The sequence below is a fragment of the Spermophilus citellus genome, assembly GCF_964194105.1.
Source record: "Spermophilus citellus genome assembly, chromosome: 4".
NCBI classification, from domain to species: Eukaryota; Metazoa; Chordata; class Mammalia; order Rodentia; family Sciuridae; genus Spermophilus; species Spermophilus citellus.
The window spans coordinates 160,008,494-160,034,746 of record NC_138185.1 but is presented as its reverse complement, the minus strand read 5'-3'; the positions used below and the strand labels follow the sequence as shown (position 1 = coordinate 160,034,746).

Genomic DNA, 26,253 nt, shown 5'->3' with positions numbered 1-26,253 from the left:
GCGCTGACCCCTGCAGGCCAGTTAACACTGTCTTAAGGGAAGGACTTGAGAACATTTTGTAAGCTTCCACGGTGACTTTCAAAGGCAACCAGCCCTGGGAACCACTGCTCCATCCACAAATTCTCATGAGATGATGGGAGGGGGCCTGTTAGACCCAATGAAGGACTGGGAGTGACATGGGGTGACTTGAGCCCAGTACCCTTAGCCTTAGGGCTTTGATGACAATTTGAAGTACCAGAAGATCTCCCACTCAACACCCTAGGAAAAGTGGTTTGCAAACTTGTCTTAGCAGCAGAACTTCTGTTCACATGAACTCTTCCCAAGGCCCGTGTGTCACAGAGTAAATGACAGAAGCAGGGGTTGGGGTCTGGAGCCAGGCACTGAACCAGAGCTCTCCAATAGCCTTGGAACCTGTTCCAAATTCGACCATTCCTCAGGCCCCTCTGAGGACCTTCTACTACTGTTAGATGGGGATGAAAGAGAGCAGGGGAGCTGGAGCCAGAGGTATGGGGAGAGGCCAAGGAAGCGAGTGGGTACCCATGGCAGGCTAGGGAGCCATTGAACAAGGGAAGGAGGCTCAGGTGGAGGCCCTGCCTGAGCCCCCAGAAAGGTATGCTCTCCCCCTGTGCCCCTGAGCAGGGGGAAGAAGAGAGGCCATGGCCTCAGGACCTGCAGCCACCACCCTTGCCTGGGCAGGAGGAGAAATCTGATGAAAATGAGAGGCCTGCCACGGAACCCCTGTTTAAGGTCCTAGACACTCCTCTGAGTGAGGGCGACGAGCCCACAACGTTGCCGGCCCAACGGGACCACGGGCACAGCGTGCAGATGGAGGGCTACCTTGGCCGCAAGCATGACCTGGAGGGGCCCAACAAGAAGGCATCCAACAGGTGTCGGGGAGGGCTGCCGGGCGCGGGGAGAGGGGCAGCTTCTAGAGATGTCTAGTAGCAGAGCCTTGGCCACGGGTGTGTGCTAGGAAAGAGCCGCCCTTGGCCTCTCATTTGGGAGAGCTCCTGGGTACCCCCAGGAGCCAAACCAGGGCCACTTGGCATGATGGAAAAAGCCTCAGTTGTGGTCCAGAGTTCAAATCCTACGACTTCACACACGTTACCTAACCTCCCTGTCAGTTTCCCCATTCATAAAATGGCCATGATGACTATGGTAGGCATGTTCAGTAGGGACACTGTCCCTGCACTGAGTGGGGCCATGGTGGACACTGGCTATTGATATTACAGTTATTGCAAGGCTGGGCAGCAAGAGGGAGTCTTGGTGCTAACAGCATGTCCTTGACCAAGACCTGCTTTCATTGATCTAGGCCTATTTCTTTAGCTATAAAATAGGAGGTGACTGGGGGCCCATGACCCAGATGCCCTCTGGGAGTCCCTTCTAGTGCTGTCATTCAGTGAGTCCATGACCCTGAGAAACTGACTCAAAGGATATGTCCATTCTTGATTCTGAGATAGTCATGTCCTTGGATTTGGTCTTTACAGGGCCGCCTCCTCCCAGGTCCTTGGAGCCTCTTTTTCTCTAGCAGCAGTCCAGGGCCTCAGGGAAATGGAACCCAGAAGTTGAAGCAAGCCACATTCCCAGGGACACTTGGAAGCACACAGAGCTCCCTATCTGGGGGGACTCAACAAAGCTACTTCAAATTCCAAAAAGAAACAATTTAGTGACCCAACTGCCCAGAAGAGGTTTATTGCTTAAATGGGAGTCCACCAGAAAAAGGGAGGCTAACACTTATTGAGTACCTACTATGTGGCAGGCATTATGTTAGGACTGATAAAATCTAACAACCACCCTGCGATACTAAAGTTTCCATTTCCAGATGGAGAAACAGTCTCAGAGAGGCTAAGTCATTTACTCAAGGCACAACCTTACTCCAAAGACCCAGGTCCCCCTCAGCAGCTGCCTTACTGCTGGAGGAAGGATCTCTAAGTAGCAGCAAGTCAGAAACCTAGGCTTCATAAAAATGGCTCTGCAGCTACTTTATAAGGTCAAGTTTACTCTTTGATCTTCCAGTACTTCTTATCCATGCGCCCTATTAGTTCTCCACCTTCTTACCCTCAAAAAAGGCCTGGAAGTACAGCTCAGTGGCAGAGAGTGTGCCTAGCATGCAAAAGGCTCTGGGTTCAATCCCTAATGCTACACACACACACACACACACACACACACACCACACACATGTGCTAGGATAATATACTGTGCATATATCATCCAAACAAAAATAACAACCAAAACAAAACCTAATTCACTTCATGATTCTGTAGTGAGAATCAAATTTGCCAATGAATGTGGAATACTTTGAAAAATTAAGTTTGTGCTATTGATCTTAGATTTAGTAATTCTACTTCTAGAAATGTATGATCTCATGGTAAGATCAGAACTATAGGCAAAGACGTATACATGAGAATGATCATCACATCACTATTTAAATTATGGATAAATTTTCCACAATAAAGGGATTATGTGTATATATTATGGCATACTATAGTCACCCAAAATCAATATCAAGAAATATTTGAGGATATGAATAAATACTCATGATATCGTGTTTAATCTTAAAAGCAGGAGGTAAAATTGAATATATAAGGCTGTGGATGTAGCTTGGTGGTAGAGCATTTGCCTAGCATGCCTGAGGCCCTGGGTGTGATTCCCAGAAAATAAATAAATACACACACACACACACACACACACACACACACACAACACACACACACACAGAGAGAGAGAGGGAGAAAGAGAGAGACACAGTATATTACAATTTTAGCTATCTATGTATATAGAAAAATCTGAATGTGAATAGAAGAAAAACTAGAATATGTAAAATGTGAACAGTAGTTAGCTTTGGGTATTGAAATTACATACAGATTATCCTCTCCCTTATCCATCCCCCACACTTTCTAAACAATAAAATCTTACTATTTATCAGAGCAAGAATAACTCAATAAAAAGAAACGGAAAAGCCATAGGCATTGATCATAAAGATACTGTATCAGGACTGTGGGTGACCTATTTGTCCCCATCTTTGCAGGTCCTGGAACAATTTGTACTGTGTGCTCAGGAATAGTGAACTGACCTTCTATAAGGACGCCAAAAACCTGGCCCTGGGGGTTCCCTACCATGGGGAGGAGCCCCTGGCCCTGAGACATGCTATCTGTGAGATCGCTGCCAGCTACAAAAAGAAGAAGCACGTCTTTAAGCTGAGGTGAGCCTTCCTGCCTGCTGCCCCTTACCTAGGCCCTGAACCCTTTGAATCCTCAGGCTGATGGCTTTGGCATGAGGGACCAGGTAGAGGTTCACTGTAGGGGACCAGCTCCAACCAAGCTCATGCTGCTCCTTGAGGATTTTGCGAATTGAAGAGGCTCACAATTCAGACTCTTACCTCTCAGAAGGCACTGAGAGTATTCTGAATAACAGGCTCGGGGACAGGGGGAGTCTTAGCCAGCCTACTCCGTCCAGTTCATGGCTTCTGACATGACAGGAAACTCTTTTTCTCCTAGGCTGAGTAATGGCAGCGAGTGGCTCTTCCATGGCAAAGATGAGGTAAGTGTGGGGTGGCCCAACCCATCTGTGCCTAACAAAGGGGCAGGTGGAAGAGACCTAGGCCTCTGGACCTCAAGGCTCCCGTGGAACAGGCAGTCCCAGGAGCACTCCCATTGCCTTGGGGCCCTGGACTTGGCCCTGACACCCCCATCCCGTAGGAGGAGATGCTGTCCTGGCTGCAAGGTGTGAGCATGGCCATCAATGAGTCCCAGAGCATCCGCATCAAGACGCAGAGCCTGCCTCTGCCCTCCCTCACTGGCCCGGATGCCAGTCTTGGCAAGAAGGACAAGGAGAAGAGATTCAGTTTCTTCCCCAAAAAGAAATAGCAGCCGGTGGCCCCCGCTGGTGGGGTCAGCCAGGCAGGCGCAGTGGTGCATCAGGGCACACAGGGACCGGCCACCTGAGGCCGTGAGCCCTGACCTCCACAGTGGATGGTCCTCTTCCACCTCCTGCCCACCAGCTCGAGAGTCACCAGGCCGGCCCCTGGGGCCCCCACTGCGCTGCAATAGCTGCCTCTGCGCCCTGCCTGGCAGCCCCGACGCCTGCCAACATGCCCTCTGCCTGTGGCACAGACGGCTTGGCTCCAGGGGGCAGGAAACGGTTCCCCAAGGCGCATGCCCTCCTCTCTGCATCCCCATAAAAGCAGAAGGTGGCTGATGGGGCTTGTCCAATGCTGCCCACTCCCACAGCAAGTCGTGCTTGGGGTTACCTCCCATGTGGTCACAGCCAGGAAAGGGGAAGGGAAAAGGAAGGGGGACACTGGCAAAGCCTGACTTGCCCTTAGAGGAATGAGGAGACTTCAGGGGGGCCACAGAGCCCCAGCTCTGGGCAAGGGGCTGCTGGGGGACTGAGAGGACAAGAAGGAACACAGGGCCTCAGGTGCTGCCAGCCACCTCCCCACTGGGCTTTCTCAGAACTGGGTCCCTCCTTAGGGCCAGCAGATACTCTCCTCTCCCCTCCTCTGTGTTGTGGGTCCTGACTGAGGGAGCCTCCTGCTGCCTCTGGCACCCTTTTTTGGTACCAGCAGAGACTAAAGGAGGGAGGACCAGCAGTTCTCAAACCATTCCTCTTTGAAAACCCTAGTTAGAGCTTGGGGCTCAGGGCTCAGACCTGAAGGAGGGACAGACAGGTCCCCACACTGCCTAAGGCTCTGCCTCTCCGGGCTGGGATCCTTCCCACTCCCAGTAGCAACCAAGCCAGCAATATCCGCTAGATGCACAGCGGGGAACCAGTGTAGGCCCCCAGATATGTAGGCCCCAGCACCTGGTAAAGCATCCCAAAGTCCAGCGCCACTGTGTCTGCAGCTGGTGTCATCCAAGGCTATTGACTGACCAGAGAGCCAGTTTCAGAGTGGAGTGACAAATATGGCCGTACCTAGGTATTAACAGCATGTGACACAACTACCGCTGGGCAGCTGGGATAAACGCTGGGGCCAGAGAGGGCCTGGCCTTGGGTTCTGAGAGACATATAGATACAGAGATCACCAAACATCTCCCAAACCCACCTCCAAACACTAACAGGGGCTCTGCAATCTCTGTCCCCAGGGAGAGCCTTCCCCATGCTCTGGAAGGGCGAAATCACCAGTCCAATGAGGACTTTCCTTCTCTGAAAGCAATACAGCTTCAGCCCAGCATCTTATCTGGGGTTAGGTCCTAAGGAGGGGATCAAGCTGGAGGCAGCAGGCGTTCTCCCCCAGGGAGACCAAAAAGGTCCCCAGGGCCCAAAGCTACTTTTTCTATTGCCTTCCCTATGGGAAGGAGCTTTGGCTTTGTGGAAATGAATCAGGTAAGACTTAGGGAAAAGCCACACAGGTAGATATCAGAGTTGGGAGGCCTTCCCAGGAACCTTTAGTACTGACTGGGGCAGGCACAGCTCAGAGAGCACTATGTCCGGGTGAGGCCGACTCCATCAGACAGGATCCACACGGGAGGGAATCAGTTACCCAATGGAGCCTGCTCTCCCCACATGAGGTCTTCCACCTCTATAGTGAGGGTCTTCATTTGGCCTCAACACATAGGACCCTATGACCCTCTGCTTCTACAGGGAACCTGGCGTGTTCCATTAGTCAGCCTGTCTACTGCTGGGGAAGCCAAGGCTAGAAGGTGACCATATTCACCTGGCAGTAAAAAAAGCCTTTGGTGCATTCAAAGGCAGGCCCACCTCTGGGACAGAGAGCAGGCTCCTTGCCAAGGGCAGAAGGTGACAAGTAGCTCGCAACTATTTCCCCGGGGCCAGTAGTGAGCCAATGGATAAAGGTCCACCTTCTCCCCTCCATGTGTGCCCAAGTAGCACCAGAAGTGAGGAATTTCCAGTGAGCAACTCCATGGAGTCAAGAAAGAAAGGGCTCCATGGAAGAGCTAGAATTTTGCCACCCCAGGTCCCCAGGACTGGGCAAGGGCAGCCAGCTGCATGTGATTCACTATCTACCGCCAGCTCCCCACGCATCTTGCCCATATCAACCAGGTCCCGAGACACTCAATCAACTGGACTGACATTGCAGGTGCCCAAATTTGGGAGACTCTATGCCACTCCAGGACTAAGCTCTCCAGGTGCCCTGGCAAGGTTTCTTTTTTTTTCCTTCTTCTCATATTTTCTATTTTGCAGTCTTTTCCTTGACAGTGTTTCCAAACTAGGGTGACACAGCTCCAGTCCACACCAGCATAACAGGCTTCCCTCCCCAGGGCGGCTTAGAGGAAGCTCCTTCTGGGCATGTCAGGCGTCCTCCTGCCTACTCTTCCCCTTTGTCCCTGGCCTCAGCTGATTCTGGCTGAGGGAGGAGTGGAGGGTCCTGGGGCTCCCCCCCACTCCTAACTTTCACTAAGCACCCAGAACAGGAGGCCTGTGTCAGGCTCGGCTTTCCCCCCTACTCCACCCCTCCGTACTGCCTGTGGGAGGGCAATCAGGTCCCCTAGACTGGTCCTGGATCTCCTTCCTCCCTCAGTGGGAGGGGGGCAGAGATCCAGAAGAGGAAGAGACCAGCTGGTCACATGGCTTGGTCCCTTGGACAAGCAAGCTCAGGGAGGATGCAAAAGAGGAGGTGGCTGCGGAGGAATGTCACTTGTTGGGTACAGAATATGCTATCTGGGGCTGGCCCTGGGGCCGGCTGGGCCTTGTCCTCCACCTGCTCAAATGTGCTTCCACCAACCAGAGGAAACCCATTTACTAGTTTTTCTAATAAATCTATATAATGCTCCACATTTGTCTGTTCCTTATTTGACTAGCCTCGTTTCTCTTTGAACTGGGCCACAGAGAGCCAGCACCATGAAGGGATAGCTAGGCTCTGACTTGAGCCTGGTACCCAGGCCATGGGCGCCACCTGAGACCCTGAGCCAAGCTTCCTTCAACTAGAAGGCCTACTGCAGGGTAAAATCATTTCTAGTCACAGATGAGTCCAGGCCACACTGGACATCTACAGAGGGGCAGTTTCATTTGGTCTGGGTGCATGGAACATAGGCACTGCTGTGTTTCAAAAGGTTCCCAGATGATTCTAATGGACAGCTGATAAGACCCTCTGCCCTGGCCTTGGCCCATGTCCTGAAGAGTTCCATCAGGGAGTCTGAGAAGCAGGAGCTCATCCGTTGTCTTCAATCCACATATGAGGAAAGGGCAAAAGTTGGGGCGATCCAGTTGGCTAATGGCAAGGCTGGGATAAAAGTGTGAGTCACCTGCCTGGTACATTTGTGGCTTCTCAGTGTTGTATCCAGGACTGGCCTGGGAGGAGCCAGCTCTCTTCTCAGTGACTATGGATATGACCACAGAAGATTCCAGGCAGCTGGTAGAACACAGGCTAACTGCCCTGCTTCTGCACAGGAGACTGCCACTCACCACTGGTCTCCCCTTGACCTCAGGAGATTCAGCAAACCCATGTTCAGGTTGAATCCATCCTCTTAGGTCAGACGACTCATGGCCCCAACTCTGCAGGGCTACGGGAACATTTATCTACCACCTGGGCCCTGCAGCCTCTTCCTGTCCAACCCCAGCCAGAACAAACTGGGCAAAATGAGATTGGTCCTCCAAGGAGAAAGGGCAGAAATCCCAATGAGCAAGAGGGAGGCATTCCTAGCCCTTCTGAATCCAGGCTTTCTCAATGTGATGAAAACAGAGGATCCATCCTGGCAAAATACACGTGCACTCCTCACCCAATATTGGAAGCCATTTGAGGACATGCCCAGACCCCAAGCTAGGAACCCTTGCCTTCTGGGATGCCTCCTGGGACTGGAGAGGGAAAGACGAGGTATTCGCACCAGATATTGGTAACTTCTTATTAGAAAGTGTCCCATTTGCCCCGGTCACTCCTCCCTCCCCGCTTTTAGCACAACTTTGGCATGTGAGGCCCTCTGCCCCAGACAGGACGCCAGGCCGTGGGTAGACAGAGAAGCAGAAGTAGCAGAGAACAAGCTCCTTCCTGTGCATCCTGCTGTCCCTGCCTGCCCCATGAGCATCCTGGTGCCTGGATGACGGATGAGTGCAGAGGGAACACCCTGTGCCCTGCCTACTCTAAGAAATCCTCAGCCACCAGCAACTCTCCCCACCCCCACCAGGCGCAGTAAGAAGGCACACACAGGTCGGTGGGTCAGCAGTGGTTATTGCACCATTGGCACAGAGTGAAATGTGTGTACATTAGCGACAACCACAGGGACAGCAAGACAACCCTCAAAAGTACCTGAACTAAGTCGGTTACATTCTTCACAGGAGGGGAATAAACAACAAGATGCATACTCGCTCGCACGCACATACCACAGGATGGAAAGCAATAAATTATTGGCCTCATTCCTGAGTCCTAAGAAAAGGCACAGTTAAAGAGCAAAGCCTGCCCAGGTCTCCCCGCAAGGGTCCTCGGCCTGGCAATGGCCAGCCAAGGGCCTGAGCAGTGCTTGCTCTCCCTGGGAAGAGTGAGCTTAAATATTTGGCTTCCAACCAGAGAGATATTTACAAGGGAAGTGGGAAGTGGGAAGTGCGACTCATCTGGGCTTGAGGAAAGGTGTCTGGAGCTCCAGGAGACCACCAGCACACACAGCAGGCTGCAGGCAAGGCCACGCTGGGTCGCTCTTCTAGGAGAGCAAGGGCAGCCTTCACGAGGGCCCTGGGCAAGGGGCCCATGTAAGCCCAGATTCAGGGGGAGGTATGCCACACCGACATGGCTCCTGCCCCTGACCAGCAGTCAGAGTCAACCTACAGAGTTCAAGGCCTGGAATTTCTCTCTCAGGTTTCTCACTCTGCTCTGCTTGCTTGGGTCTGCTGGATCCCTGGGACCATCTTCCTTCGGCTGATACTCTACAGAGTCTGGGAAATGTTGGCCTTGTGCCACCATGGCTGCCGGTGAGCTTGGTCCCTGCCCATTGCCCTCCTCATCCAGCCCTGCAGCGGGGCTGGGAAGGGGTCCCTTCTCCATGACAATCACTCGCCGATTGTTCTCCAGGGTGACATCTGCGGTGACATACAGGGCTTCACCTCCATTCAGCCGGCTTTGAGGCGGCATCCTAGGAGGTGGGGACTGGGTAGCTCCCTGGCTCCTCTTGGTGTTCAGGCTGCAACAGCGGCCCACTCTGCCAGAGAGAGGGGGCTCCACCATATTCTCAGGCGCAGAGTGGCTCCGGTTGACCGGTGGGCCACGACGGCGAGGGCGGCTTCCTTCCGCCTGGACAGCCTCATTGTGGGAGGCATACTTGGAGCAGAGTTCTCGGACATCGGGCCAGTTGAAAGTCTCAGTGTCAAAGGGGCTGAGGGGACTCCGAGTGCAGGGCCGGCCCCCAGGTGAGGTGGTCCTTGGGCTGGCAGCAGAAGGGCTGAAGGAGAAACGGCGTGGGGACGTCTCTCTAGCAGAGGAGGGCTTGGGGGGGCTGTGCTCTTGGGCCACCAGCTGCTCGTAGGTGAAGAGGGAAAGCAAGGGCCTTCTCTTGCCTGTGAGGAGAGAGCAAGCCATGAGTGGCTGTGAGAGGAGGGGCCCCAAGGGAGGGCTCCCAACCGCCCTCAGCTCACTTCCCAGGTGAGGCTGCTTCCTGGGGCTTGGTACAAAAGAAGAGAAGTTCCATTAACTGCCCCTTTATCACAGGGCAATGGGAAGAGGAGAAAAGGCAGTGGGGGGAAGGAGCCAGGAGTCAAAGGAAGAAATGAGAGCTCTGATCTCATCCTGGTAAGGGAGGGGCCCCTGACCATGTTCCTCCCTCTGCTCCACACAGAGGGCTCACCCAGAGGAGCAGGCTTAGCCTCAGAGCACCAGACCAGAGGCTGGGACTCACCACACATCAGTAGAGCAGGGAGTCCAGCCCTACTTTTTTGTTTTTTGAGTTTTTTTTAGTGGGGGGTGGATTACCAGGGACTCAGGGGCACTCAACCACTGAGCCACATTCCCAACCCTATTTTGTATTTTATTTAGTGATAAGGTCTCACTGAGTTGCTTAGGGCCTCACTAAGTTGCTGAAGCTGGCTTTGTACTCTCGATCCTCCTGCCTCAGCCTCCCGAGTGGCTGGGATTACAGACATGCGCCACCGTGCCTGGCCCCAGTCCTCTCTTTGACATGGTCTCTTTAGAAGTTACTTTCTCCAAGTTCCCAATTGACTTTTCCACCCCTGGACCATCACCCCTATCATACCTTTGACACCTGCTAGGTCTCCAGGCTCCTCCTGTGGGCAGGGAACGGTGGGGCTCTTCCCGTCCCTCTCAGGAGCTGCCTTTTCCCACTGCAGTGGTGGCCTGGCCGTCATTGACTTGATGTTCTTGATGCGGAGGCTGTACTGGCGGGCCAGCTGGTAGACCTTGTTCTTGACACGCTCACTCATGTGGCTGTCCATCACATGAGAGAGCTGCATGATGCGGGGGTGCAGTGGGGTGACCAGCTCCCCCTGGGCACCGCTGCTCAGCTCCTTCACCAGTTCTTTCAGCTCCCGAGCCAGGTGGGCTGGGCTGGGCCGTTCCGTGGGGGAGGCGCTTTCTGGTGAGGCGGTAGCTGACTCCTCTGTGATGGCCCCCAGCTCATGCTCCTCCAAAATGAAGAGTGGCTCTTGCAGGTCAAAGCCATTGGCCTGGCCCTGGCCTTGCTCTGTCCGGGGGCTCCCCTCAGCAGACTCCATTCTCTCCCACATTTTTACAATTTCAGAAGATGGACGGAACTCAGCATCCGTGATAGGAGCCGAGTCCCCTGTTCCCACCTGGCTGGGTCCTGGGAGATCAAACAGGGCCCAGGAGGCCGGTCGGGAGCCCCCTTGTCTCTTGTACTCTACTGGAGCTGCAGGCTTTGGGTCTGGCCTGGGAAGGTTGTTGAACCTGGAGACGGAGTTTCTCACTAATCCTTTGGGGATGTAGGAGAGACTCTCCCGGCGCCGGACGCTAAAGCCCGCATCATGGTGTTCTGCATTTTCATAGTAGCTCTTGATTTTGTCCAGCAGTAACCTGTCTCGGGTAGAGAGTGCCGATTCCTTCTTCTTGCAGGAAGACCTGTCAGGCTCCACAGGGCTGCCTGCATTTGGGGGTTCTGTCCCATTGACAGAAGGGCCACTCTCTGAGGCCACCGCTGTGCTGATGTCCATTTCTGGAGTGGGCTGGTTGCTGAGGGAGTCCGTGGTGCTGCCCCATCGGGCCAGGCCCTTCTCACTGCCCTCTAAGCTGAGCACGCTACTGCTCCGGCTGACCAGCCGTGGTGTCCCAAAGCCACTGGACTTGCCATCCTCCAGTGCCAGGCTGCTCCGCCGAGAGAAGCTGCTGACAAAACGCTCAGCAATGACACTGGCCTGGTCTAGCACAGAGGGTGGCAGGAGGCTCTCTGGCTCCTGGACTGTCCCCATTTCCTCCTCCTCTTCTTCACTGCTCAGGGCCTTAAGGTCCTCGTTGCTGTCGGCCACCACTAAGTCCACCATGTCACCTGGGTGGTCCATCTCCAGCAGCCCCTGGTGAGCATCAAGCTGTGTTTCCAGGACCTCTGGAGACTCTGTGTCTGAAGGCATGTCCTCGGTGCTGGGACCTTCCACAGCAGCAAAGACCTCCTGTTCAGGCCCAAGCTCAGGGTCTGGCTCAACCTGAGACACAGGAGAGAGAGCTCATGTGAGTACAAAGCCTCCCTCATGACACTGGGAGACATGAGGATGGCATGGTCTGCTCAGAGCCTATGAGAGGGCCTGTAGGGTAGGACTGGAGACAGGATGAGTGTGACTCAGTAGGGTGACAGGGCCTCACAGAAAGGAAAATGAGGATGTTGGTTTGGTTTGTTTTGTTCTGTTGGTACTAGGGATCTAACCCAGGGATGCCTTCCCACAGAGCACCCCCAGCCCATTTGTTTTTTAAGACAAGGTCTCACTAAGTTGCCAAGGCCAGCCTCGACTTGTGATCCTGTCTCAGCCTCCTGAGCTGCTGGGATTACAGGTGCGCACCATCACGCCCAGCCATGATGGTGTTTTTAATCACCCTGCAGCTAGGGTGCTGGGCTCATGTCCTCACACCAAGAAAATCATGAGGAATGGGGAAGGGCAGGGACACCTCTCAGTGGCAGCCTGCCTGTGAACTATAGGCACAAGGTAGAGATTTAACACTGGGCCAAGCACTGCCCCTGACTCCCCGGGGCTGGCTCTCACTGAGCCATAGCACTAGGAATCCCGGGTCTGAAGGTAAGGCTCCTACCCAAGCTCTCAAGGTGCCAGACGCAGGTTGGGTGAGTGACATTCCAACTTCCCTGAGGGACCAAGGCCTCTGTGGGATGTCAGGAAGGAGGGCAGCACAACCATGTGCCAAAACCCTGTTAGACCGTGAGGACAGGGAATTGGCTCCTACCAGGCCCAGTACCTGTGGGCCTAGCATAAATGCATATGCCAGGACTGGGGTTGGAGCTCAGTGGCAGAGAACTTGCCTCGCAACTGTGAGGCACTGGGTTCGATCCTCAGCACCACATACAAATAAACAAATAGAGGTCCAGCAACAACTACAAAAAAAATCTTCAATGCATTTCCCAACAGATGGACAGGGAAAGAAGCAAATTTGAGAATTCCCTCTTGACCACCACCTAAAGTATGGCTAGTCCAAACTGAGAATATATTTCAAAGGCTTTCTATATATATATATATATATATATATATATATATATATATATATATATATATATATATATATATATAAGGATAAAATGCATCCATAACTTTTTATATTGATTACATGTTGAAATGATAATATTTTGGACCTACTGGGTTATATAAAATATGGTGCTAAAATTGATTTCACGTTTCTTTTTAACATGGCCACTAGAAAACTAACATTACATGTGGGACTTACATCCTATTATTATGGCACAGTGCCACTTTCTATGGTCTGGATGATAGTGTCATCCTAAAACTGATGTGTGAGACCCTAACACCCAGTGTGACAGCATTAACCAACTGTGCCTTTTGGAGGCGATTAAGTCGTGGGTGGGGGCTCCTCCTTCATGAATGGAATTAGTGCCCTTAGAAAAGAAGCTTGAGGGAGTTTCTTTGCCCCTTCTACCGTGAGAGGACACAGCGAGAAGAGGACATCTATGAAGCAGAAAGCGGTCCTTCACTAATATGGAATCTGCTGGTCCCTTGATCTTGGACCTTCCAGCTTGCAGGACTATGAACAATAAATTTGTTGTTTTTTATTATTATTCCTTGCATACTGGGGATTGGACCCAGGGGTGGTCTACCACTGAGCTACATCCCCAATCCTTTTTATCTTTTTTTTTTTTTTATTGGTTGTTCACAACATTACACAGCTCTTGACATATCATATTTCATATATTAGATTCAAGTGGGTTATGAACTCCAAATTTTTACCCCAAATGCAGATTGCAGAATCATGTCGGTTACACATCCACAATTTTACATGATGCCCTATTAGTAACTGTTGTATTCTTCCTTTTTATTTTTTGAGACAGGGTCTTGTTAAGTTGCTGAGGCTGGTCTCAAACTTGCAATTCTCCTGCCTCAGCCTCCCAAGTCCCTAGGATTATAGGCATGTACCATTGCACCCAGCAATTTCTGTTGTTTTATAAGCTCCCAATCTAAGTATAGCAGCCCAAACAAACAAGGACATCATGGTCTATTCCTATCCAGTGTCATCCAGCTTTTTAGTCTCTCCTGGCTAGGAAGGACAACCTGGGGTCTAGCCTAGCTCGTGACCTTTTCCTTATAACTTTGGAAGTTAGCTGGACTTGCCATCCCAAGGAGGTGGTGAAGGTGATGGAGGAGGAGGAGGAGGAGGAGCAGCAGCAGCAGCAAAGGAGTCAGCTCCATACAACCCACAGTCAGCATGAGGTAGGAGAAGAGGAAGGTGGGCCTCTGAGCCAGAGATCCAGATCCACTCTCCACTCTACCCAGCTGCAGCCCGCCACTTAACCGCTCAGAGCCTCTTCTCCTTCTAGAGCTATTGCAGGGAAAAGAAGGGAGAGACAAAACAAAGCACAGGAGGCGTCCAATAGATGTCAATACCCTATTCCTTTGTCCAGGTGGCTGCAGGAGTGATTTAAATGTCTGGCACGCTGGCAGGGTCAGAGCCTTCTGCTGTATACAAGGTGGCCTGGCTTAGAGGACCTGAAGTCCTGGTTCACTTCCATTAGCTGTGTCCCTTGGCATGTGGCTGTATCTGTCTCAAGGAAGGGTCAACTTTTTTTATAATTTATGGAAGGGGCTATCTATTCACCAAACCATATACCCTAGACTGGACAGGTTTCCTGAAGGGGCAAGAGTTCCGGGTGCGGGGGAGGGGGGGGGACACAGCCCTATTTCCAAGGGCATAGTGGGACAGTCCCTGCCTTAAAGACCTGCTTACAGACCTGGAGATTGGGGCTCCAGGCACCCCCACATTATCTCCATCCCATTTGCTGGCCACTCACCTCTGGCAGAGAAGAGATAGACTCGAAGCTCAGATGCTTCTCAGCACTGGTTGGAGAATGGTTACTGGGCCTTCTGCAGCTTTTGGGGCCTTCAGATTCCCTGTGTCCCTTCCCCTGAAGCAAGAAGAGGTCAGTCATCAACTCCAGGACAACTGGGAGCTGGTCCCTTCTGCATCCCAACATGGATAGCATGTCCCATACCCAAGGAGGTTGGGCTGCCCTAAGCTAGCCCCGGACCTGAGACATTCCAGAGCACCTGACCCACCAGGCCTGGGGCCGCAGAGAGCCTTGCCAGGTATGCGGCTTTGGAAAAGCCCAGCCACTTTTCCTTCCAGGCCAAGTGGCCTTGACCTTTTAGCCCTGCAGTGTGCTGGCTTCTCCTCCCCCCCACCCCCACCCCATTAGTCCTTACTCAGTGGGTTAGTGCCCAGTTCTGGAACAGCGCATGCCAGGGACTCACCGGGGCATGACAATGAGTGAGGAGGTTAAGAAGTGCTGATAGGAGTGAAGAAACAGGGCAGGGTGGGGAGGGGACAGGAGGGGACTCTCAAATGGGCATGCATGAGCCAGGGAACATGCAAGGAGGAGGGGAGATCAAAGAGACACCTCACCATAGCACCCCGGGAGAAAAGTAAAGCGTTGGCTCGATAGTGCCAGCAGTGGAGGGCGGCCAGCAGGGAGCTGGCAAAGTCAGCTACCTGCTCTGCCACTGCCAGACTCTCCTCCTCCTCCTCCTCCTCCTCCGAGCCTGGGGGCTCCGGCCTGGCCCCCTTCTCGCTGCCTTCATGCCCTTCCAGGTCCTCCAGAGAGACCGGAAAGGCCTGCTCCTCCTCCTCCTCCTCCTCCTCCTCCTCCACCACCTCCTCCTCCTCCTCTTCCTCCTGCTCCTCTTGGGCAGCCCCTTCAGCCTGTGGCTGCCGGCCCCGTGTATGGAGGGGCTGCTCAAAGTCCAGGAGGGCACCAGCACTGCCTGCATGCTGTTCAGAGCACAAGAGCCCTCGTGACCAGCCCTGTGGGCAACCTCCTCCCCTCCCACAGGCAAACAGGGGTGGAGAGTGGGGGCTTCACACAGACAACCATCCATGCCCAGCCTTGGCCTCCATGGGATTCCAGTGAGGAGGGGGGCATCTCACGGTGGGGAGGCTTGGATCAAGTTGGGAACACAGGCCCTGAAGAAGCCTGACTGCCTCAGAGAGGGGAAATGAGAAAGGCTCTAGGTGGGAAGGATGCCACTCCAGGAGAGGGGACAAAGGGTCCCCTGGGGCAAGGACCATCTTATTCATCCCTGTGACCCTGTGCCAGAGCCTGGCACCCAATAAGTGTTGATAGGTATATGGTGAATGAATGAAGACAGTAAGTAGCGACCTGGGCCATCCCCCCCACCCTCGGTCCTGCCAGCCCCTCTTCCCGGGGCCTCTGCACCCACTGGCCTTACCTTCATTCCTGCTCCTCTGGCTGCTGACACCACCATCAGGTCCCCAGCACATGGGGAGGGGAAAAGACCAATAAGCAGGAGAAAGCGCCTCTTTAGAGAGGCCAGAGACCCCAGGGAAGCCTCACTGAGGGCTCTGGCTCCAAAGACCCTTCACCCTGGGCTTTCAAAGGAATGGCTAACAGATGATCAGGAGCACAGGTCTGTGCCTGCTGCTCGGCTCCTGTTGTCATGGGGGAAAGGGTATAAGGCATGCAAGTTGGGGGACAGCTCAATCCCCTCTTCAGGTGGCATGAGGAATAGAGATTGAGTTCCCTCAACCTGTTCTCCACAACCCCCCACCTGCTTCGCCCTCGCACCCCACCCAACGCTCCCTGCAAATCCCATCCACCCCCTCACATACTCACCTTTCTCGTTTAGTTGCCTGAGCAGGTATCTGGTCGGCTCTGAGGAACACAAATGGGCAGAGTCAGCACAGGCCAAGAAATAGCGACCTCTGGCCTGCATCCCACGCTCCCAGCACCGCAGGCCCATCACCAGCTCAAAGTCCCTTTGGCTCACCTCCAGCAACCCTACGGCCCCAGGGAGGCTCCTTCCACACTGTCACCAAGCCTCATCACACCTTGCCAACAGGGAGGCAGGGCCTGGGCCACTCCCATCCCGCTGCAGAGCCCCACAGTGCAGCATGTTACCCCAGTCCTTACGATAGAACACCCATGGCCTTTAGTTCTAGAGCCACAGAGACAGGATGGGCTCTATGCTGCCCCTTCAGACTACCCAGCCATGTCTCCCTCTTCCTCTCTTGCAAAGACCTCGTCAGCACACTAGCTACAACCCCATAGCACCCTAGCTGGAAAACAGAGGTCGCACCCGACTTCCTATGGCCCCGAAAGCCTGGCATCGCACAGCCTCGTTGCCTGTTGGGGAGTGTCGCCCAGCTGGATAAGGGGTGACCAGGCTCTGGGGACAGGACACAAAACATATCCATTAGACTGGTGGTGCCATGACCTCCTACCCCAGCCTTTCTGGGGGCAGACCTGAGGGATAGGAAGACCTTATCTCAAGAGGTCCCTCTATGGAACCCCTAGCCTATCCCCATAGTTGCCCAGCTGGAGTTAAACAGGAGGCTTAGGGCCGGTCACGGTTTTCTATAAACTTGGAGCCAAGTTCTCTCAGCTGACCCTTGTCAGATGGGCAGACTGAAGAACTTCTTTTCTCCTGAGATACACACATATGTACGCGCTCTAACAGCATCAATATAAGTAAGCACCTCATTGCTTCTGAAGTGAGAAATAGAATATACTTCATTCTCTCATTTTAAAAGTTGTAATCAAGAATACTTAACAGGGGCTGAAGGTGTAGCTCAGTGGCAAAGCACTTGTCGAGCATGTGTGAGCCCTTGGGTTTGATTCCCAAAACCATCAAAAGAAAGAATTCTTTTTTAAAAAACAACTTAAGATGTAACCATAGACCTTACTTATCCTATAGTGCACCTGTGTGCCCAATTCAGTTCTCTGGAAAGGAGAGAGTAGAAAAAACTCCTGGGGAAGGCAGAGTAGTTGGCTAAGCCCAGGCACTAGGTCTTTGTAGGTGGCCTGAGACCCCCCTCTCAACAGCTCCCTAGTCTGTTTTTATTCACAGTTTCCATAAGTTCCTTCCATTGATTTCTAACCCAGAGAAGGAGGGAAAAGGGATACTAGAGACAGACATTCTCAGACTAAGGAGACTTTTCCTTAAAAACCCTTTTCAAAGTGCTATGGAAGAACTATCACGATGAACACACATCTCGAATGCAGGCTATCTCTATGGCAACCCACAGCCCCTACCCCAGGGCTTCTGGAGCATCTGGCAGCTTCTTCCCCACCAGTGACGCTGCACCAGCTCCAGAAAATGAACAGTTCAAGCACGGCCAGCACCCTCTGCCCTAAAGTCTCAAGAGTATCAAACGTTTCAGGAAGATGTCTGTTTTCTTAAAGTTAAAAATAAAACTCATAAACAAGTGAACAAATTGTTAAAACCCAACTCCTATAGTATTTATTTATTTATAGGTTAAAATCTCAGCCACGTGAGGGGCTGGGGATGTGGCTCAGAGGTAGAGCACCTGCCTAGCACGGCGAGACCCTGGGTTCAATCCTCTGTACCATATAAAGATAAATAAAATAAAGGTATTGTGTCCAACTACAACTAAAAAAAAAAAAAAAAAAATCCCAGCCTCGTGGAAATTCTGGCTATATAAAATGGCTCATTTCCTGACTGCCTTGGTGATAGCTTGGTTGAGATGTAATTTTTATACCACACAATGCATTTAAAGTGTACGAGTTGACAGTTTTAAGTATATTACAGAGTTGTGCATGGGAGGGAGAGTTTTGATGCTGACATTATGACAGACAGTACTACGGTTACCATGGCTACTATTATCACTTAAAAGCTTCCATGTTCCAAGAACTTCTAATGTTAAGCTATGGCAAGTTAAGCGGGAACATCAGAGGAAAGGGAACAAAATAAGCCTAAGACCAATAAAGCAACACCCCCAATTTAGAGCTTTTAACCATAAAATTTTCGTAACCATTTCAAGTTTGCCCAGGGTTCAAGATCTACCTGAAGTAATATCAAACAATACAAAAACAGGAAAGCTTTCCAGGGACCACCAGGCTTCCCTACTAGAAGGCCAAAGCCCACTTGTCAATCCACATGGGTGTCCAGGGCAACCCATGGGTCAGTCACTCAACCCAATGCAGAGCTGGGGTTATAGCTCAGTGGTAGAGCAATTGCCTAGCAAGTGTGAGCTAGATGAATAAAAGTTCATCTACAACTAAAAATATTTTTAAAAGAAACAAACAAACAAAAAAAACAACAATGCCATTGTGGATCCAAACCAAGACACTGCTCTTAGTCACTCCACAATCTTTCTCTCAGGGCAACTATGAGATGGTTCTCAATCCCCATCCCCAACCCAAATCTGTCCCCAGCCTTTAAACCGAAGGGCAGAGTAAAAACAGACCAGAAAACACACATGTGCATCAGCATCACTGCAGAGCTAAGAATAAAAGCAAGGTTTTCTCCTTCTAAATTCCAGCAATGGAAGAAGGCCCAGGGGAGGAAAATGGAACCATTTCCTGAGACCCAAAGTAAATATTTCCTGTCTGGATTTGGTGCCACTTGGTCTAATTCATTTTCCTCATGTCCTGCTTCTGCTCTGCCATTCCAGAACTAGGCTGGGGATCACACAATGATGTCCTAGTGTTCCTCCCACTGGCTCAGTGTTCTGAGTGGAAAGGAGGGAGGTTGGGATAGAAGGGAGCTAAGAAGGGGCTGAGGCCTGAATGAACAAGTATTCCTAGGTCCTTAAAGGGGGCTGCCCAAGCTGGTGGGCAAGAAGAGCCCAGAGGTACCCGGAGGAGGGCAGTAAGAGAACAGGGAAAAAATACTCCATGGATGGCCTGCCACCCTCGCCCTAGTTTTTGGAGAGATGAAAACATATTGCCACAGATGACTCCCTGCCTGGTCCAGGGTCCTACAAAAAGGTCTCCTGCCCACACAACCCTTCCCTTACCAGATTGCCGGCGCCCCTGGCGCACATGGGTGGACACCTCATCCTGAGAGGACCAAGCCTTCTTCAGCCGCTCTGGACTACAGCGGTACCGATGGGGATCTGCAACCAGAAGACAGACAATCAGGTTTTGGATTCCAAGACCCAGCCCTTACCCAGCCACACCTCTGCTACCCAACCCCAGATCCAGGGCCCAGATGCCTCCAGAGCGCCCTCCATCTTCTTCCATCTGGGGTCTTCAGGCCGAGAATCCTGCTCCTCAGCAGGACGGCATCCCTAATTGTGTAGATGACCTTCAACCCTTGACAGAGGAGCCCCTCACCCTCCCTGCTCCTGGAATAAAATCAGGCAAAGCCTGCCCAGGATGCAGCCTGACAGTGTATAATTAGGAACAAAACAGGCAAAAAAGGGTCACTCACAATAGGAATCCATTTCCAAGATGGCTTCCTTGGCCTAGAAAGGAAGAAAACCCACCTAATTACTATCTTGCTGTGTGCTATACCTCTCTCGCCCACTAGGACACCCCACAGGGCCACAACAAGGCCTGCGTACCTGCTATACCAATACCCACTGTCCATTGGAACCAGTATCCAGAGGGTGGGGCCCCAGCAGATCCTCTGGACCTGGCCCCGAGGGACACACACTCTCCATGCCCCACCAGAAGCACTCTGGGAACTGACCTTCTGGGGAATGGTGGCATGGTGGTTCTCCAGGATGAGCCTTTTGATGTGATGAGTCCAGCTCCGTTTCTCCTCCACTGTCTTGGCCTGAGAGGACCCGAGGGAAAGGGACCCCGGGGTTATTAGTACAGGCTGAAGCTGCTGGGCACAGACAGCACTTCTGCCTGAGGGAAAGGTGGGAGGAAGGACTGTGCTGGGCTCTCGGTGAGATTGCCTTGACTCCTCACCACGACCCCAGGGTGTCTGCAATGACCCCTTTACAGATGGAGACACTGGGTATTGGGGCAGCGGGGTGAGCCAAAGAGCCAGGAATCAGATGCACAGGTGCTCGCCAGTCTTGGTCCCCACCCTTGCACCCTGGCCACCCCTCACCTGGATGCTGTACTGTTGCTTGCTGTGCTTGTAGTGGGTGACAGTGAAGCACAGGGAATCTTTGGTGCTCTCGATCAGCATCAGGGAGGAGCACTGGGGAGAGAGGGAAGAGGGAGTCAGAGGGAGGAAGTGGGGACCAGCCATTGAGACAGTCTCACTAGGCTGGTGCTGGAGCCTGGTGAAGCAGACAAGAAGCAGAAGACACAGGACCCTTTGGGAAGGGAGAAGACAGCAGAGGAGCTGGGGTGGCCTAGTTACCGGGATGTGACCCTTGTAGACAAAATGATCGCCCCGTTTCTTGGTGATGAACAGTGTTTTGTCAAAGAGGAAGAAAGTCCTCTCGTTGCGCACACGGTGCACACGGAACGTGCCCTCCAGGACAAGCTCCCCGTAGATGGTCAGGTCTGGCCCCTTCCAGTTGATGAGCAGTGACTGAATTTCCTACAGCAGAAAGACCCCAACCACCAGGGTCAGGCTTCACAGGCCCCAGAAGGCTCTTCAGACATCATCCCTCAGCTCATCTCAGCAGGGCAGTGACATTCCCTGACCCCAGCCTGGCCCATCCACCCAGGCATCTCCACCCACCTCCCAGACCCAGAGCACCTGGAGGCGAACGGCGTGCTCGTGCCTCCTCTTCATGTCATTGATGTACCAGGCCACACAGGTCATGGTGTCAATGGCATCTTCCACCACCTCAAAGCCATCCTCTTCTTCATCAAAATGTTTGGCAATTTCCTGCACAGGAGAAAGGGGTTTGGACAATGCTGACTCAAAGGCCCTGCCCCTCCCTGAGACTCCATGTCCAGGGAAGGACACCTGGGCTACCTGGAGCAGCAGGTGGTACTTGAGGATGCGCTGGACTGGCTTCAGGAGGTAGGAGCCCAAGGGCAGCGAGTGCTGTAGCAGCTCCTGCCGGTCCCGAAAGAACTTGGCCTGCTGCTTGTCCCGCATACATTCCGTCAGGGCAGCCACGGAACTGGGAGTAGGGAGAAGGAGTGTCACTGCTGGGGGGAAGGCCTGGTGAGGAGGAAGGGACTCCAGACTCACCACATGGCTCGGCATCCCATCCCACCCCAATTACTCACTTGGGGTAGTTGTTGCAATACTGGGTGTAGATATCAAACTCTTGGCTCTAGGAGAGATCAAAAAATAGTAATTTCAGGAAGTTTCTCATTTGACTCTAAACCATGTGGGACCCCTGGCCCCTAAGTGCCCTCTGTCTCCCCTTCCCCTGAGTGCCTGCAGAGACACCTTTGTATTCATTTCTCTAGGGCATCCCATCCACCGGGCAGACCCTGGGCACAGGGCACCCAGCCCTTCCCCTGGAGAGGGATCCCCAGGGCTCAGGTATCTTCATGTATTGGGCTTTCCTTTCCCTTTAAGCTCCTTGCAAGGTGGAACAAGAACCCAGCCCTTCTTACCCTTTCCACAAAGCAGCTGGCCACAGCCACAGGGTCACTATTGCAGCTGTCCAGGTCTCTGAGTAGCTGGCTGGGTGAGGGGAGAGCAGATCAGAGGCCAAACTCTGCAGCCTCCCCTGCAGCAATGTGCCCTCTGCCCCACCTCCTGAGACCCAGACTCACAGCCGGCTCTGCTGACATGCTAAGAGCTAGGGCTTCCACCCTCTGGTGAGCCCTGCCCCAGAAAGTATCCAGCACACCACAAATACAGGGAGCCCACATGCTCAGCAAGCAGGAAAGGAAGAGGGGACACTACTACCCACCTTAGGAAAGGGACACAGTTCCTCTGTGGGCAGAAGGAGTCAAATACACAAAAGCAGAGATTAAAGGGGGAAGGAAAGAGGAGACTAGTAAAGAAGGCTCCCCTATGTAAAGGATGCAAGAAGCAGGGAGACATGATAAGTTTTAGCACCCTTGATCTTAGATGGGAGCACTGTAGGAACCCCAGAAACAATGTTCCCCTGCCTCCTGCTCTTCCCTAGCCCACCATCTGGTGAAGTTTTGCCTGCACCCCACCCTCTCAGACTTCTCTGGCTGCAAAGGTCCCTCTGCCCATCTTAAGGGACTTGGGGGAAGGGTCCTCCTATCAACACTGTTCCCCAGCTCTGCTCGTCCTGACTAGTGCCCCTCCCTGATGCTCCATGGTCCCATGGCAGCAGACACAGGCCCTCACAAGCCTCTTGGCCCTGAGGCAGCCCCTGGCCAGGCCTTGTTTGGCCTCTCCCACCGATCCTGCCTGGCTTGTGCATTCCACTAACAGGTCAAATCGTCCGTGGGGAGTCCAGACTTCCCTTGGGACCAGTGGGAAGGAGAAGAAGTAATTACAAGAAGTGCAAGTGGGGAACGAAGAGGAAGACAAATGAAGAGCACCAGCGTGGAAGGTTCTAGCAGTCCCCTGAGAAGGTGCTGGCCCCGGCTGGACCAAGCAAGCACATGCCCTCAAATGATCTATCTCTTCTCCCCAGAGCACATTTTCCCAGCTGGTATCCTGTCCCCTAACCATGCCCTTGTGCAGAGATGAAACTCCCTTCCCCCTATCCTCACAGATCAGATCCCAGGCCCATTCATCACATACAGCCCATGTCGAGGGACATCTAGGCTCCTCCCGGGGTCCCAAGATGGGCCTCATCAGCAGAAAGTGGTGAGCATCAGGCCCATTTACACACCTGTTCAGGGCATAGATGCTTTCTATGTTCCCAAAGAGGGCACTGACTTGTTCTGGTGTCAGCAGCCCAGGCGTGTCAATGATCTTCAAGAGGTAGTCCTGCATGGAGAGAGGGGATCAGAACCCGGCCCTGGCTCACCCTGTTCTCCCTACCCACTCCAACCTGCCCACCCTCAATTCTGTACTGCATTTTATAGCTATGACACAATTTCACAGACAGCACTCACTGTACTGGGTTAGACAGTTTCCACCCAAAACTTCATGCCCACTTGGCACCTCAGAATACAATGTTATTTGGAAATAGGGTCTTTGCAGATGTCACTGGTTAAGGCTCTGAAGATGATATAATATTTAGAATGAACTCTAAATCCAATGACTGGTATCCTTATAAGAGGAAAGGACCCAGACACAAAGAAGGTGATGGGAAGAGAGTAGAATGATACAGCTACAGACTAAAGGACCCAGAGAGTGCCAGCAACCTCCAGAAGCTAGAGGAGAGAATGGAACACATTCACCTGGAGGCTCCCGAGAACCAACCTGGCTAACACCTTGATTTTGGACTTTTGAACTGACAAAGAATTAATTTCTGTTGTTTTAAGCCACGGGATTTGTGGTGATTTGTTACAGAACCTTATCAATCTGATACACCTCTCTCCCTAGCAGGGCAGAAGGACCCCCAACACCACATCACCATTTCCTGCGTGCTGTGCAGTCTCAAACACTACACAAGCCCGGCCAGTTAGGCATGGCCTTGCTTTGCAGGTGAGGAACCTGAGGCTCAGGGAGTTACACAGAGACTAAGACATCACAGGCAGAGGACAGCAGAGTAGGGATCTAGATGTGACTACCAGGGTTCAGTCCCTATGAAGCACCATGGTCTTCGAAGTGGGGCTGGAGTCTCTCCCTCCCTATCAATGGTGCCTCCTCCATGGACACATGCAGAAGTTCTACTGCCCAAACTACTGATGTGGCTCAGTGTCATAAGGAAACCCAAGAAGTCATAGGGTATGGCTCTGAGACCTCCCCACCATTCCCTGGGAAGAATGTCCTGAGACAAATGTGCAAGGGAGACCTTTCCTTTCTTGGGTATAAACAGATTCCTATGAGACCTGAGCCACTGGAGGACAGTGTCCCCAGCCCTGTGAGGAAATTAATGGACCCCTCCCAGCATCGGCACTCACCTCCACGATGCTGCGCAGGTCCTGCACATACATGCGCTCTGTTTCCACAATCTCCCTCACCACTCGGCCCAGGTAGCTGAGCTTCTGGTGCGCAGGCCCTGCTGCCGCCCGGCTATTGAATGGGGAGAGGGGTCCCTTCATGTTCAGCCAGCTGCTGGAGTTGTTGTTGCTGTTGGGGGCATGCCGGCCACGTGGGGAGCCTGCCCCATTCTGGGCTGAGGCCTCAGAACCAATGGGCTCCTCCATGGCACTGTGGCTGTCACGGGAGGAGCCAGATGAAGAGGTGGTGGACGTCAGGCTTGCTGGCCGCTCCTGGCTGCCATCTTGGCGAAGGGCGGTGGAGACGGGCATCCTGGCATTGCTGCCTGCAGGGTGCACTTCGGGGAGATTCTGGAGCAAAAAAGAGACAGAAGAAGGATCAACCTCCGAGTCTCCACAGAATCAGAAAGCGGAAGGAAGGTTGCCAGGGAGAGGGGAAGGGTGGAATGGGAAGTTATTGATGGTGAGTACAGAGTTCAGTTTCATAAGATGATGACAGTTCCCCGGATGGGCAGTGGTGACAGCTGCACAGAAGCATGAAAGTACTTAATGTCTCCAAATTGTACACTTAAAAATAGTTAAGATGGTAAGTTTTACGTTAAGTGTATTTTGCCACAATTTAAGAAACAAGACAAAACTGAAGGCCAATGAGGACCATTCTCTCCAGAGTACATGAGCACTGGCAAGGATGCCCAAGTGACATTTCTTCCCAATTCCAACCACTCCATCTCCATCCTTCCCAGAGGAGAACAGGTGGCTTACTCCAGGGAACAATAAAAGGCCTAGAAATTTGAGGCCCCAGGAAAGCAGAGAGGACACCGTGCCAGCATAGTGGTCCAGGGCACCTTCTGGGGAACTCAAAAGTCCAGCCTTGCCACTTGGGCAAAGTGCTTATTCTCTTACAGTCTCAATCTGCTCCTCACCTGTAAGTGAGGATGGATATAGCCTACCCCAGGGGCTGTGTCCTCCAAGATGAAGTGACCCACTGTCTACAGCTCTCAGCATGGTGTGTGGCACAGAGCAAATGCTTCGTAAGCCATCCATATGGTGATGACAATGGTTGTTGTCAAACGCACATCCCTAGTGCCTGCCTGGCAGGGCCTGCGCTGGGGTGAATGAACAGGGAGGAGCGATCTAGCTCTTACAAAGTTAAGACAGCATGCGGACCAGCAGGCAACATTCTCCCAGAACTGCAAAATCTCAGGCACCTGTGGCTTCATCACGCACCCGAAACTTTCTGGCTACTGATGGGGAAGACAGAAGAGATGGTGGCATGGCTGAACCAACTTCACCCCCTGCCCCACCCTGGCACTTGGTACAGGTAGGACCCTGACTCAGCCAGGCCAGGAAATTCCTCAGAGTTGAGCCACTGCTGAGTCTCTATAAGCTCCCGGCAGCACAGCAGGCAGGAAACTGCACCCAGGTGAGGCAAACACAGCCTCAGGTGGACTTTATTCCCCAGCAGATGGTGCAGCTCACAGGCAGGCCCACCCAGAGTGGGCAGGGAGTAGTGGCTAGAGCCTACTTCAGATTGTGGCCTTTGAGAAAGACAAGACCCACCTCACAGGTCCAGAGCTCACTAATACCACTTTCCAGAATGTTCATTTGATGGCTATTTCCAAAGGGTTTAAAAAAAAAAAAAAAAAAAAAAAGCTTGTGTGCATCCCTCTCACCTCTGCTAACCCAATTCTTCAAACTCTAGCCTGGGACTCTGAAGCTACTGACCCACAAACATAGCCAAGAGGCACAGGTTTGGGCTACAAGGAGAGAATCTAAGAAGTGTCATCACTCCAGTATCCTTGGCACTGGCCCCTGATTTTCTATGCCTCTCCCCCTACTTGCAAGCCAGTACTCTGGACCCTGGCTCTTGCAAATATTGTGCTCTCTGCCTGGGCATTATTTCCTCCCCACCTACTCCATGCCATACCACCCCGCAACCTTCAGTCTCAGATTAGAAGCCACTTCCTCCAGGAACCTTCCCATATCACCCTCCAAAACCTGG

General features: G+C 52.6%; 2 protein-coding genes across 14 annotated transcripts in view; one reads left to right on the top strand and one right to left on the bottom strand.

Moving 5' to 3' along the window:
• SPTB (spectrin beta, erythrocytic) overlaps window positions 1-6,735 on the top strand; it is a 122,602-nt gene extending 115,867 nt beyond the window's left edge. For 3 of the 4 annotated variants that reach the window (XM_081292551.1, XM_081292553.1, XM_081292552.1), the window contains 4 exons: window positions 640-887; window positions 3,029-3,202; window positions 3,498-3,540; window positions 3,699-6,735. In XM_081292551.1, coding sequence (XP_081148677.1) covers window positions 640-887; window positions 3,029-3,202; window positions 3,498-3,540; window positions 3,699-3,866 — 633 coding nt within the window. In that variant the 3' untranslated portion in view covers window positions 3,867-6,735. Of the gene's footprint in view, window positions 1-639; window positions 888-3,028; window positions 3,203-3,497; window positions 3,541-3,698 lie in introns of those variants that run through there. The other variant, XM_081292554.1, reaches the window with a different exon arrangement.
• A 1,372-nt stretch (window positions 6,736-8,107) lies between these two features.
• PLEKHG3 (pleckstrin homology and RhoGEF domain containing G3) overlaps window positions 8,108-26,253 on the bottom strand; it is a 41,214-nt gene continuing 23,068 nt past the window's right edge. For 6 of the 10 annotated variants that reach the window (XM_081290734.1, XM_081290735.1, XM_081290736.1 and 3 more), the window contains exons 2-18: window positions 24,213-24,602; window positions 23,033-23,130; window positions 21,828-21,897; window positions 21,492-21,538; window positions 21,232-21,382; window positions 21,010-21,141; window positions 20,665-20,847; window positions 20,407-20,499; window positions 20,035-20,121; window positions 19,774-19,807; window positions 19,358-19,456; window positions 16,212-16,250; window positions 15,808-15,830; window positions 14,984-15,349; window positions 14,373-14,486; window positions 10,134-11,553; window positions 8,108-9,441 (exon numbers count right to left, since the gene is read on the bottom strand). In XM_081290734.1, the coding sequence (XP_081146860.1) occupies window positions 8,708-9,441; window positions 10,134-11,553; window positions 14,373-14,486; window positions 14,984-15,349; window positions 15,808-15,830; window positions 16,212-16,250; window positions 19,358-19,456; window positions 19,774-19,807; window positions 20,035-20,121; window positions 20,407-20,499; window positions 20,665-20,847; window positions 21,010-21,141; window positions 21,232-21,382; window positions 21,492-21,538; window positions 21,828-21,897; window positions 23,033-23,130; window positions 24,213-24,563 (4,041 nt within the window). In that variant the 5' untranslated portion in view covers window positions 24,564-24,602 and the 3' untranslated portion in view covers window positions 8,108-8,707. Of the gene's footprint in view, window positions 9,442-10,133; window positions 11,554-14,372; window positions 14,487-14,983; window positions 15,350-15,807; window positions 15,831-16,211; window positions 16,251-16,674; window positions 16,765-19,357; window positions 19,457-19,773; window positions 19,808-20,034; window positions 20,122-20,406; window positions 20,500-20,664; window positions 20,848-21,009; window positions 21,142-21,231; window positions 21,383-21,491; window positions 21,539-21,827; window positions 21,898-23,032; window positions 23,131-24,212; window positions 24,603-26,253 lie in introns of all 10 variants that reach the window. The other 4 variants (XM_081290730.1, XM_081290731.1, XM_081290737.1 and 1 more) reach the window with 4 other exon arrangements.